Below are 13,042 nucleotides of genomic sequence, written 5' to 3' on the forward strand. Positions count from 1 at the left end.
AAGGTCCCGAGGGATATCAATTATAGGATATCTGGACAATCTATTGCTAATAGATCGATCAGTGTCAGCTCTAAGCCAAAACCTCCTTCAGACTGTATATTTTTTGAAATGTCTGGGTTGGATACTGAACTTAGCAAAGTCAGCATTACAGCCAGTCCAGCATCTGGAATACCTGGGGCGTCTTGTCAACACGGTGCACGCAAAGATATTCTTGCCAGTAAGAAGGGTCTCAGATCTGAAGAATCAGGTTCGGTCTATAGTGAGACTGAGATATCCATCTATACGTCATTGCTTGACGTTACTGGGGAAAATGGTGTCCACATTCGAGTCAATTCCCTATGCTCAATTCCATGCCAGACCCTTGCAGAACAACATTCTGTCTGCGTGGAATGGAAAAATTCAGTCTTTGGACTGGTTCATATCTCTGCTACCAAGAGTAATACAGAGTCTGAATTGGTGGTTGTTGACCAGAAATCTGGAGAAGGGGAAATCCTTTCTTCCAGTGACCTGGAAGGTCATGACTACGGGCGCCAGTCTCTCTGGCTGGGGAGCAGTCCTAGAAGAAGCCTCTGTCCAGGGGAAGTGGTCTTGGGTAGAGAGTCGTCTCCCCATCAACATTTTTAAACTCCTGCAGTCAGTCGGGCGCTGAAGTTCTGGACGCCCAGACTTCGGGGTCACCCTGTCAGGGTAAAATCCGACAATGCCACGGCCATGGCTTATGACAACCATCAAGGAGGCACAAGGAGTCTTTCAGCCCAGAAAGAGGTGGATATTATCCTGTCCTGGGCAGAGAAGTTTGTGCCATGTCTGATAGCAGTATTCATTCCGGCAATGGAGAACTGGCAGGCAGATTACTTGAGCCGTCAACAGATGTCTCCGGGGGGAATGGTCCTTACATCCCGAGATTTTTCAATTGATTTGCCTACGCTGGGGGGTCCCAGATGTAGATCTGTTGGCATCCAGGTTCAACAACAAATTGGAGAGATTTGTGTCCAGGACCAGGGATCCACTCACAGTCAGAGTGGATGCTTTGGTGACTCATTGGGAGGAGTATTCCCTGATCTATGCATTTCCTCCGGTACAGCTGATATCATGTCTTTTGTCAGGATCCAGCTGGAGGGGAAACCAGTAATTCTGATAGCCCCGGCTTGGCCAAGGAGGATTTGGTATGCACAAATCCAGAAGTTGGCAGTGACAAGGCCCTGGGTCCTTCCACTGCATCCGGACTTGCTCTCTCAAGGCCCGATATTCCACCCTGCTATACAGTCTCTAAATTTAATGGCTTGGCTTTTAAAGCCTTAATCTTGGAAGAGCAGGGTGTCTGGCCCAGCAGTTCATACACTGATAAACGCTAGGAAACCAGTCTCTAGAAACATTTATTACAGGGTCTGGAAATCCTACATTGCCTGATGTGAAGCCAGGAAATAGCATCCCCGCAAATATATCATCGGGAGAATTCTATCCTTCCTGCAAGCAGGGGTAGATATGAAATTAGCCCTGAGCACGATTAAAGGGCAGATTTTAGCTTTATCGTTTTTTATTTTTTTTCCAGGAACCGATCGCTTCCCATTCGTTGGTGGAAACCTTCGTCCGGGGAATATTACGTTTGCTTCCTCCAGTGAAGCCACCATTGTGTCCTTGGGACTTACATTTTGTGTTGGCAGTTTTGCAAAAACAGCCTTTTGAACCTCTGGGGAAGGTTCCCCTAGTTCTTTTGACAGAGAAACTGGTCTTTTAGATTGCAATAACTACGGCTAGAAGGGTATCGGAACTAGCAGCTTGAAGAGCCATTCTTGATATTTTATCAAGATATGGTGATTTTACGTCCTCATCCAGATTTTTTGCCCAGGGTAGTGTCCGCCTTTCATTTAAATCAGGTCATTATACTACCTTTGTTTTTTTTCTAGATCCTCACTCAGAGGAGGAAAAAATATTGCATTCCCTTGATGTAATGTGTGCACTTAAATTTTATTTACAGGAAACAGCTCATATTCGTAAAACGGAGAGCTTGTTTGTGCTGCCAGAAGACCCCAGGAAGGGGTTGGCAGCATCTAAATCTATGATTTCCTGTTGGATTCGCCAGGTTATTACCCAGGCGTATGGTTTAGTAGGAAAGGTTCCACCTTTTCCTGTAAAGGCACATTCTACCAGAGGAGTAGGTGCCTCTTGGGCACATCACAATCAAGCCTCTATGGCTCAGATTTGCAAGGCTGAGACCTGGTCATCGGTGTATACGTTCACTCGTTTCTATAGAGTGGATGTTGGGACCCAGGAGCAGTCTGCTTTTGGCCGCAGTGTACTGCAGGCAGCGGTGTAATCCTTCTGTTAAGGGTCAGATGGGGGTATTGTTTTGGCGTCCCCCCTCCCCTCAGATGCATTGTTTTGGGATGTCCCATATGTTAATATTATGGCTCTGTGTCCCGTGATGTACGAAAAGAAAAATTGATTTTTAATACAACTTACCTGTAAAATCCATTTCTTGAATTACATCACGGGACACAGGGGTCCCTCCCCTCTTCTATGGGGTCTTTTATTGCTTGCTACAAAACTGAGGTACTTCCTGGGTGGGAGGGGTTATATAGGGGGTCATCAATTCTGATTGGTTGCCAGTGTCCTTCACCTATAGGTGGCCTATATAACCCATATGTTATGATTATGGCTCTGTGTCCCATGATGTACTTCAAGAAATGGATTTTACAGGTAAGTTGTATTAAAAATCAATTTTTTTTAAAACACATGCAGTGGGGCACATGTCCTTATTTACCAGAGGGGATTGTATCATCACAATATAGTGTTATTAGCAGCAGGAGGGGAGGGGGCGGGCACTGTCATGAGTGAGGGGGGAGAGAGGAGGACAGAGGAGAGCTGTGGATGACGGAGGCATGTGAACTGACCACTAGGGCTGCGCATCTTTACTTACCTCACGATTCGATGCGATTACGATTATTAGGGTCGCGATTCGATTCCGCGATGCATCACGATGCATCACTATTACTGTCCATGCCCAGCCCACTGCCCATGCCCAGCCCACTGCCCAACGGTTTTCAAAACTTTATAAAAAAAAAAACAATCAAGCATTAAAGAATCATTTTTATTTTCATTTGCTTTTAAAGGACGCTCTTGTCACACTACAGGAGAGGGTCAGAGATGACACACTACAGGAGAGGGTCAGAGACTGCAGACACACTACAGGAGAGGGTCAGAGACTGCAGACACACTACAGGAAAGGGTCAGAGACTGCAGACACACTACAGGAGAGGGTCAGAGACTGCAGACACACTACAGGAGAGGGTCAGAGACTGCAGACACACTACAGGAGAGGGTCACAGACTGCAGACACACTACAGGAGAGGGTCAGAGACTGCAGACACACTACAGGAGAGGGTCAGAGACTGCAGACACACTACAGTAGAGGGTCAGAGACTGCAGACACACTACAGTAGAGGGTCAGAGACTGCAGACACACTACAGTAGAGGGTCAGAGACTGCAGACACACTACAGGAGAGGGTCAGAGACTGCAGACACACTACAGGAGAGGGTCAGAGACTGCAGACACACTACAGGAGAGGGTCAGAGACTGCAGACACACTACAGGAGAGGGTCAGAGACTGCAGACACACTACAGGAGAGGGTCAGAGACTGCAGACACACTACAGGAGGAACTAGACAGAAAAAAGCCCCAATGTGATAGGCACAGTAGTACACAGACTGGAGGTACAGCAGAGGTGGGGGATGGGCCACTTCTATGCACTCACTCACTCCTCACTTACTTTTAGCATGACAGGCTGGTCTCTCATCTTCCGAGCACTCCTAGCAGTGCACCCCTCCTCCTCCTCCCCTCGCAGCTCATTTCCTGAAGCAGACTGTTTCTTCCGAGGGATGTGATGATAGCTGCAGCCATGTCTGTGTCGGCTTTGAGCAGGACTACACCCGCCCATGGGGGAGGTGAGAGCTACAAATCCCGAGGAAGGGGGAGAGCGTGGTTGGGGCGGCCCGTTGGTGTGCTGCAGCGCCCGCCTCCTGAGGCTACACACCATCCAATGAGAGGGCAACAGCGCCGGATGCAGCCAGGCCACCGCTGCATATTAATCCAGCAATGACACTTCTGTGGAGGGAGGGAGGGGGGAGGAGCCAGGAATCGATTATTCAGGGTTCCCGCATCAATGCAGAATCACGAAGGGTCGAATCGCGATGCATCGATCTTTCGATTATATTCCGCAGCCCTACTGACCACGGTATCAGGGCTCAGCAGCCATTATAATCCGTGGTCAGTTTACATGGGGGAGGGCAGCACAAGGCAGGATCAGCCAGTTATTTTAGGTTGTATAAAGGGCTAAATTTTGCAGTAGAAGCACTGTGCTGTATAATATGCTCTAAGTGAACAGGATCCATTTTTTTGGGTAACAAACACTTTAACTTTTGGGAATTGCAGGGGTTTAAAGCTTCAGGTCTTCAGGGAAAAAGTTTCTGCCAAGGACCTAACACTTCTCCCCTCTCCTCCATTTAAAAATGATCTTTCATTGTATAAACTACCTATAATATGATCTGTGATTGGAGGAGAGAATCCTGTGGCTGATCAGACTTTTCCTCCATTCACAGATTATTGAAAACCGCAGTGAAAGCAATGTAAGAACATTTCTCATTAGAGGAGGAGAGGGTGAGTCCCCGTCTGGACTTTTTCACTGCAGCTTCTCTAAAGAGCTGAGGCTATTAACCCCCACGGCGCTAGACATGTAGAGATAGAGAGGGGACAGGGCATCCCTGCGCAGAAGATTTCCTTAGTATCTAGCTGTCTGGGACATCTTCATTACAGGTAAGTTTGCTAAATAAAGCTATAGACGATGTTTTCTTATGGCTAAACTTCAGCTTTAAACATGAGCAGCCAAAATGTGTTAATTTAGTAAATAGTTTACTTAAATCTGTTGCTGCATGATTGTGTACCCTAAAGCTGAAATATTTAACTCCCTTTTTTTAAATCTCATTTCTTTCTTCCTGATCTTTGCTTTTATGCTATGTTTTTGTGAATTTATACTTCCCTTAAAGAAAAATTGCACAAAAGTATGCAAACAGATGGAAAACTTGCTTATTGAGTAGGCCTGACACAGTCATAGAACATAAATGTTACCTGTCTTTTCTTCCTCTGGTTTTGGGAAGCCATCATCTGCTACTTATCTAAAAGTTATTTAGTCAGATTATCTTTGGAAACTGGATTTGCAGTTTTACTCTGTCCCCGTATGCTAATCATTGATTTATTTTTCCAATATATGTCTACATATCTGAATGTCAGTTATGCAAGTGACTGATGCTGGTGAAAGTTAAATGTTTTTGTGGTTAATTCTAAACACTCTGCAACTTGGAAATTCTTTTATCCAGGTATCTGTTCCTCGCATTGAAGAAGGTAAATCTGGACCAGATGACATGCAGAAAATACTCACATTTCTGCATCAGCTTCAAGCAAGACAAGACGTACTTGATTCGACTGTGGAATCCCTAAAGAGGTACAGTAGACTGCTTGTAGAGCTGCATAGGAATTGTAGGGTACTGAAGTTTACAGTGCATACCCTCACAGCTAAAAAAAAAAAAATCAAGTAGACATCCCTTGAAACTGGCTTGATTGACTTTGGAAAGAATGAGTATGTTCTTAGCTCTGAAAGGCTTTTGAATATTCCTTTAAAGTCAAAGCATTCTGGGATTTTATGAAACTCATTAAAAACATATTGTTTTTCCTTTTAACTCAGGGAAAATGAGGCCTTGTGGAAAGAGGTCATACAGTTACGGCCAGCTCAGCCGCAGTTTGAATCCGTGAGTACTGTGTACCGTGTGTATCCATGTACTGTATGCATGTGTATATATATATACTTATTTTTTTACTCCAGGATGGCTCTAGAACCTGAAATCTGCTGCTTTACCATTTGTCGGATCTCTTGCTGGTATTAAGTGCTGTCCCCATTGTGTGCAATGACCAGGGACCATAGTGCTGCAAGGCAGAAGTACTAACTAGTAAGCAATTGCTGCCCCAAGCATTTTTTATGTGATCTTTGTTTTTTTTATGTTTTTTTTTTTAATTATATTTGTGACATGAACTCTTTATCTTTGTACAATTTTAAATACTATAATTATAGCAGGATCAATAGTGTAATACATTCAGGTATAGCTGTACACCCGTTCTCAGCAGTTGTTGACTTTGTGCAGCACCGTCAACTTATTCCTAATGGATAAGTTCACCTTTGGAACATGTTACATGATCCACCTGTATTTACCTGTACATGCTCCTGCCTCTTCTCCAGTCCCCTCAACCCCCCGATCCCCCTCTTTGTGACAACGGGCTGTGGATCTTCTCCCGGCACCCATTGTCTGCAAATGAAAACAGCGCAGCGTGCATGGCAGTGTCATTCATTCATTCTTTCATTCACAGAGCTCTGTGAATAAATGAACTATATCTACCACCAGCCTCCAGTGCCGATGGCTTGTGTTTCCTAATGAACTGGTGAATGTCCTCAAAGTCCAATGATTCTTCCTCCAATTCATTGACTGTCTGCCAGTACGAGGTACGAGCAGACAGCTGTGCTAAGTGTCTGCAGGATTGTCTGCATAATTAAAGCATATTTCTCTTTCGTTCATTGACGGACACAGCTTCTCCATTATTCGTGTATCGCCCTTACAGGGGTAGGGCACTAGACAGAAAAAAGATTATGCCTATGGGCAGTCCCAGGTGGTAAACTCCCCTCTCTCTTCTATAGGTCTTCAGTTTTTTTCTGCCTAGTAAGGAGTAGGGGGATTTTTGTTTGATGCCTCAAGTCAAAAAAGAGGGGGTGGGACTTTTACGGGCAAGTGAGTTTATACACAATTTGTAAAAAAGTAGTCAATATTTATTTGTACAATATTGTTTACAATAATACATATATCCAGTGCATATGTGTTTTGGGTTATAGACCCAAATGGTGTTTAAAAGAAAGGAAAGTTTTGGAGAATATCCGTGACATAGGTGAAAAAGTGACTTTTATTTTGGACGTTGCTCTCTGTTTTTTCAGGCGTGTTGCTTGAAAAAGTTTCACAGAGATCCAATTGTGAGTCCAAAGCGCATTTCCGACGCGTTTCGGCTATAGGGTAGCCTTTTTCAAGGGCTTTGGGTTATCACTATTCTGTAAAGATAGTGATAGATGTTGTTTAAGTCTTTTTGTATTTTAATAAAGTATTTTTTTTTGCTTAGTATTTGTTAATTCATATATACATACTTTTTCTGTTTATTTCTGTGAGCCTCCTTTTGCCTGGATGGATTCGCAGCAGGAACCACTATGGTGCAGTCTGAGGGATATATATATATATATATATAATATATATATATATATATGCGTTATATATTGTTTGGTGTATATTGTATTAGGTTTGGAGGTAAGTATATGACTTACTGTATTGTTGTCTTCCAATTTTTGAAGTTGGAATGTGGGAGGTAGTATCCTATTCTTATGATGAGTGGATCTGAGAATACATACATGTAATGTTAATATTTGATGATTGTGCAGGGTAGTGGAATAGGTTTTTTGTTAGTTTCTTGGGTGGGGTACTTACAATAGAAGTAACTTTTTCCCCTTTTAGTTGATAATTTTTTGAAGGTTTTTTCTTATAGTATTAGGTTTTTCTGAAAGATATTCCAGGTTATTTTGTTAGAATGTTTGTACAGTATCTACACACGTACACTCGTATGTGCACACATGTGCATACATGCATGCATGCACACGTATGCACGAATATACCGGTGTGAGCGTATACACTTACTCTTATATCGTAGGTATGTAGTAAAGGAGACCTTTTTCCTCCCGCACAATCATTAGTATGTGGTAGTCACAGTTATTGTGTAGACTTACTGTTGGTGAGAAGTTATATATAAAGTAAATAATATATATACACATGGAGTCCAGTGAGCTAAAAAGTGCTGGTTTTATTATTCAAGTGACTTGTAGTGTTTCCAGTGGATGATGGGTCATCCTTAAAGGACTTACTGTTTAGTGGTTGCTTCCTCGTGCTGCCATTCAGTCTCTCCAGTCCCTTCAGTGTGAGGGGATCGTGGAGAGACGTTGGTTCCCCGGCCTTATAAAGCCTGTCGCGCAGGCGCCGTGGGTCCCGCACGTACTCGGCTAGGTTACGCAATTGGCGCGGTCCGGGTTACTGCGCATGCGCCCGAAGGTGCGCGCGCATCCCGAGGTCCGTCATTGCGTATTGGCCGCCGACACGGAGAGGAGGAACCAAGATCCCTGGGAGGGGGATCTTGATGGGGAAGATGGTATGTCCCGGTGTTCCATCTTAACCCCTGGTTGTCCAGGGGCTTACCGTGCCGGGTGCGATTTTATCCAGGCTAATATGAGGCTCAAGCAAATAACACAGAATAATCATATAGTTAAAGGAAATCAAACATTGATATCACATAATAGGTCATATATACGCAAGTAATGGAGCAAAAAGAATAAATGGAAAAAACTTAGTTTTAACAGCAGTTTCAAGAGTATAATTCTCTGGTTTATATGGGGGCGATCAGGCTTGGGGTACATTCTGGGAAGAGGGAGGGGAAAAGGGGGGGGAGGGAAAAATAATAATGGTAAAAAATAATAAATAATAAGAAATAAAAAATAAATAAATAAAAAATAATAATAAAATAAAATAAATGAAATAAGGGGAGAAGGTAAAAGGGAGGGAGAGGGTAGTGAGGGAGTTTTATTTAGTTTTGATGAACCTGGATAAGGGGTTTCATCATGGTAAAGTATCTCTATGGAGTAGTATCCTGTGGGGTGGATGTCACATTGTTTTTTAGTTAGCAGAACTATGTACAAGAATTTTGGTGAATGGATGAGAATACTTCCTTTTTAGGAAAACTGGATATCTATTGTCACATTCAGTCAGTTTTTCCCGAGGCGAAACCCTCAAGGAAGGGACGGAAACTTACAATCTTGTTTAGGCCTGGTGGTTTGGTTGCCTTTAAATGTTGTATCCATCTTGTTTCTATTTGGAGGAGTCTTTTGTTCCAGTCTCCTCCCCTGTGTGGAATATGTATTCTCTCAAGAGCAATAAATGTCACTTTGGGCATTTTGTAGCCGTGTTGGTATATTACGTGTCTCCCCAAAGGGAGATGGGGGTTGCATAGCTCCATACTGTTTATATGTTTGTTTATTCTCTTTCCCATCTCTTGTTTGGTTTTGCCAATGTAATATGATCCACATTCGCAGCGCATGAGGTATATTACTCCTCTAGTCCTACAATTAACAAAGTGTTTGGGTCTGAATTCTTCACCGTTGGGAAGTATTGTATCAGTACATTTTTGGATGACCTTACATTGGGCACAACTTCCACAAGGGAATGTGCCTTTGGCTTTACAGGGGTCTTTCCTGCTTCCCTCTTTATATTCGCTATGCGTGAGGTTCTGTTGTAGAGAGCCAGCTTTTCGGTATGTGATCCTTGGGGTGTCTGGTATAAGATGTTTTAATGTAGGGTCTTCTTTAAGTATAGGCCAGTGTTTTTGTAGTATCCTTTTGATCTTTGGATATTCATTAGTATATCTCATTATAATCCTGGTATTGTCACTTTCCTTCGTGGTTTTTTTCTCTTTCTTTTTGAATAGGATTTCTTGTCTTGATTGTATATTGACCTTATTGTAAGCTTTTCTGAGGGTACTTTTTGTGTATCCCCTTTGGATGAGTCTTTCAGTTAGAAGTCTTGCTTCCTGTTGGAAGTCTTGATCAGCTTTACAGTTTCTTTTAAGTCTCAGGTATTGGCTATATGGAATAGCTCTTTTAAGGGGTGTGGGGTGAAAGCTGGAGGCATGTAGAATAGTATTTCCTGCAGTCTCTTTCCTGTAAAGTGTTGTCTGTATTTGGCCAATTTCATCTTTTATTATCCAGGTATCCAGGAATGCTACTTTTGTATTGCTATAATTTGACGTAAAAAACATGTTATGATTGTTGGTATTCATTTTATTTAGGCATCCTTTTATTTGTTCTTCTGGTCCATCCCATACGATCAGGATATCGTCCAGATATCTTTGCCATAATAGTATATGGTCGGTATACATATGGTTTTCTTCATTGTTTAGGAATTCTCTTTCCCAATCTCCCAGGTATATGTTGGCGTAGGATGGGGCACAACTTGTGCCCATCGCTACGCCACATGTCTGCAAATAGTAATTACCATCAAAGGTAAAGTAATTATGATTAAGAATGTATTCCATCTCACCCGGATGTTGGAATACATTCTTAATCATAATTACTTTACCTTTGATGGTAATTACTATTTGCAGACATGTGGCGTAGCGATGGGCACAAGTTGTGCCCCATCCTACGCCAACATATACCTGGGAGATTGGGAAAGAGAATTCCTAAACAATGAAGAAAACCGTATGTATACCGACCATATACTATTATGGCAAAGATATCTGGACGATATCCTGATCGTATGGGATGGACCAGAAGAACAAATAAAAGGATGCCTAAATAAAATGAATACCAACAATCATAACATGTTTTTTACGTCAAATTATAGCAATACAAAAGTAGCATTCCTGGATACCTGGATAATAAAAGATGAAATTGGCCAAATACAGACAACACTTTACAGGAAAGAGACTGCAGGAAATACTATTCTACATGCCTCCAGGTTTCACCCCACACCCCTTAAAAGAGCTATTCCATATAGCCAATACCTGAGACTTAAAAGAAACTGTAAAGCTGATCAAGACTTCCAACAGGAAGCAAGACTTCTAACTGAAAGACTCATCCAAAGGGGATACACAAAAAGTACCCTCAGAAAAGCTTACAATAAGGTCAATATACAATCAAGACAAGAAATCCTATTCAAAAAGAAAGAGAAAAAAACCACGAAGGAAAGTGACAATACCAGGATTATAATGAGATATACTAATGAATATCCAAAGATCAAAAGGATACTACAAAAACACTGGCCTATACTTAAAGAAGACCCTACATTAAAACATCTTATACCAGACACCCCAAGGATCACATACCGAAAAGCTGGCTCTCTACAACAGAACCTCACGCATAGCGAATATAAAGAGGGAAGCAGGAAAGACCCCTGTAAAGCCAAAGGCACATTCCCTTGTGGAAGTTGTGCCCAATGTAAGGTCATCCAAAAATGTACTGATACAATACTTCCCAACGGTGAAGAATTCAGACCCAAACACTTCGTTAATTGTAGGACTAGAGGAGTAATATACCTCATGCGCTGCGAATGTGGATCATATTACATTGGCAAAACCAAACAAGAGATGGGAAAGAGAATAAACAACTGAATGTGACAATAGATATCCAGTTTTCCTAAAAAGGAAGTATTCTCATCCATTCACCAAAATTCTTGTACATAGTTCTGCTAACTAAAAAACAATGTGACATCCACCCCACAGGATACTACTCCATAGAGATACTTTACCATGATGAAACCCCTTATCCAGGTTCATCAAAACTAAATAAAACTCCCTCACTACCCTCTCCCTCCCTTTTACCTTCTCCCCTTATTTCATTTATTTTATTTTATTATTATTTTTTATTTATTTATTTTTTATTTCTTATTATTTATTATTTTTTACCATTATTATTTTCCCTCCCCCCCCCTTTTCCCCTCCCTCTTCCCAGAATGTACCCCAAGCCTGATCGCCCCCATATAAACCAGAGAATTATACTCTTGAAACTGCTGTTAAAACTAAGTTTTTTCCATTTATTCTTTTTGCTCCATTACTTGCGTATATATGACCTATTATGTGATATCAATGTTTGATTTCCTTTAACTATATGATTATTCTGTGATATTTGCTTGAGCCTCATATTAGCCTGGATAAAATCGCACCCGGCACGGTAAGCCCCTGGACAACCAGGGGTTAAGATGGAACACCGGGACATACCATCTTCCCCATCAAGATCCCCCTCCCAGGGATCTTGGTTCCTCCTCTCCGTGTCGGCGGCCAATACGCAATGACGGACCTCGGGATGCGCGCGCACCTTCGGGCGCATGCGCAGTAACCCGGACCGCGCCAATTGCGTAACCTAGCCGAGTACGTGCGGGACCCACGGCGCCTGCGCGACAGGCTTTATAAGGCCGGGGAACCAACGTCTCTCCACGATCCCCTCACACTGAAGGGACTGGAGAGACTGAATGGCAGCACGAGGAAGCAACCACTAAACAGTAAGTCCTTTTAAGGATGACCCATCATCCACTGGAAACACTACAAGTCACTTGAATAATAAAACCAGCACTTTTTAGCTCACTGGACTCCATGTGTATATATATTATTTACTTTATATATAACTTCTCACCAACAGTAAGTCTACACAATAACTGTGACTACCACATACTAATGATTGTGCGGGAGGAAAAAGGTCTCCTTTACTACATACCTACGATATAAGAGTAAGTGTATACGCTCACACCGGTATATTCGTGCATACGTGTGCATGTATGCACATGTGTGCACATACGAGTGTACGTGTGTAGATACTGTACAAACATTCTAACAAAATAACCTGGAATATCTTTCAGAAAAACCTAAAACTATAAGAAAAAACCTTCAAAAAATGATCAACTAAAAGGGGAAAAAGTTACTTCTATTGTAAGTACCCCACCCAAGAAACTAACAAAAAACCTATTCCACTACCCTGCACAATCATCAAATATTAACATTTACATGTATGTATTCTCAGATCCACTCATCATAAGAATAGGATACTACCTCCCACATTCCAACTTCAAAAATTGGAAGACAACAATACAGTAAGTCATATACTTACCTCCAAACCTAATACAATATACACCAAACAATATATAACGCATATATATATATATATATATATATATATATATATATATATATCCCTCAGACTGCACCATAGTGGTTCCTGCTGCGAATCCATCCAGGCAAAAGGAGGCTCACAGAAATAAACAGAAAAAGTATGTATATATGAATTAACAAATACTAAGCAAAAAAAATACTTTATTAAAATACAAAAAGACTTAAACAACATCTATCACTATCTTTACAGAATAGTG

At 41.9% G+C, this 13,042-nt stretch overlaps 1 protein-coding gene across 2 annotated transcripts in view; it reads left to right on the forward strand.

The window, feature by feature from the left end:
* The window catches only part of LOC309550988 (uncharacterized protein), a 100,435-nt gene that overhangs the window by 40,481 nt on the left and 46,912 nt on the right, over window positions 1-13,042 (forward strand). For both annotated transcript variants that reach the window (XM_082251409.1, XM_082251408.1), the window contains exons 4-5: window positions 5,375-5,499; window positions 5,740-5,803. In XM_082251409.1, coding sequence (XP_082107535.1) covers window positions 5,375-5,499; window positions 5,740-5,803 — 189 coding nt within the window. The remainder of the gene's footprint in view (window positions 1-5,374; window positions 5,500-5,739; window positions 5,804-13,042) is intronic.

This window comes from Pelophylax lessonae (assembly GCF_965119305.1).
Source record: "Pelophylax lessonae genome assembly, chromosome: 3".
Taxonomy (NCBI): domain Eukaryota; kingdom Metazoa; phylum Chordata; class Amphibia; order Anura; family Ranidae; genus Pelophylax; species Pelophylax lessonae.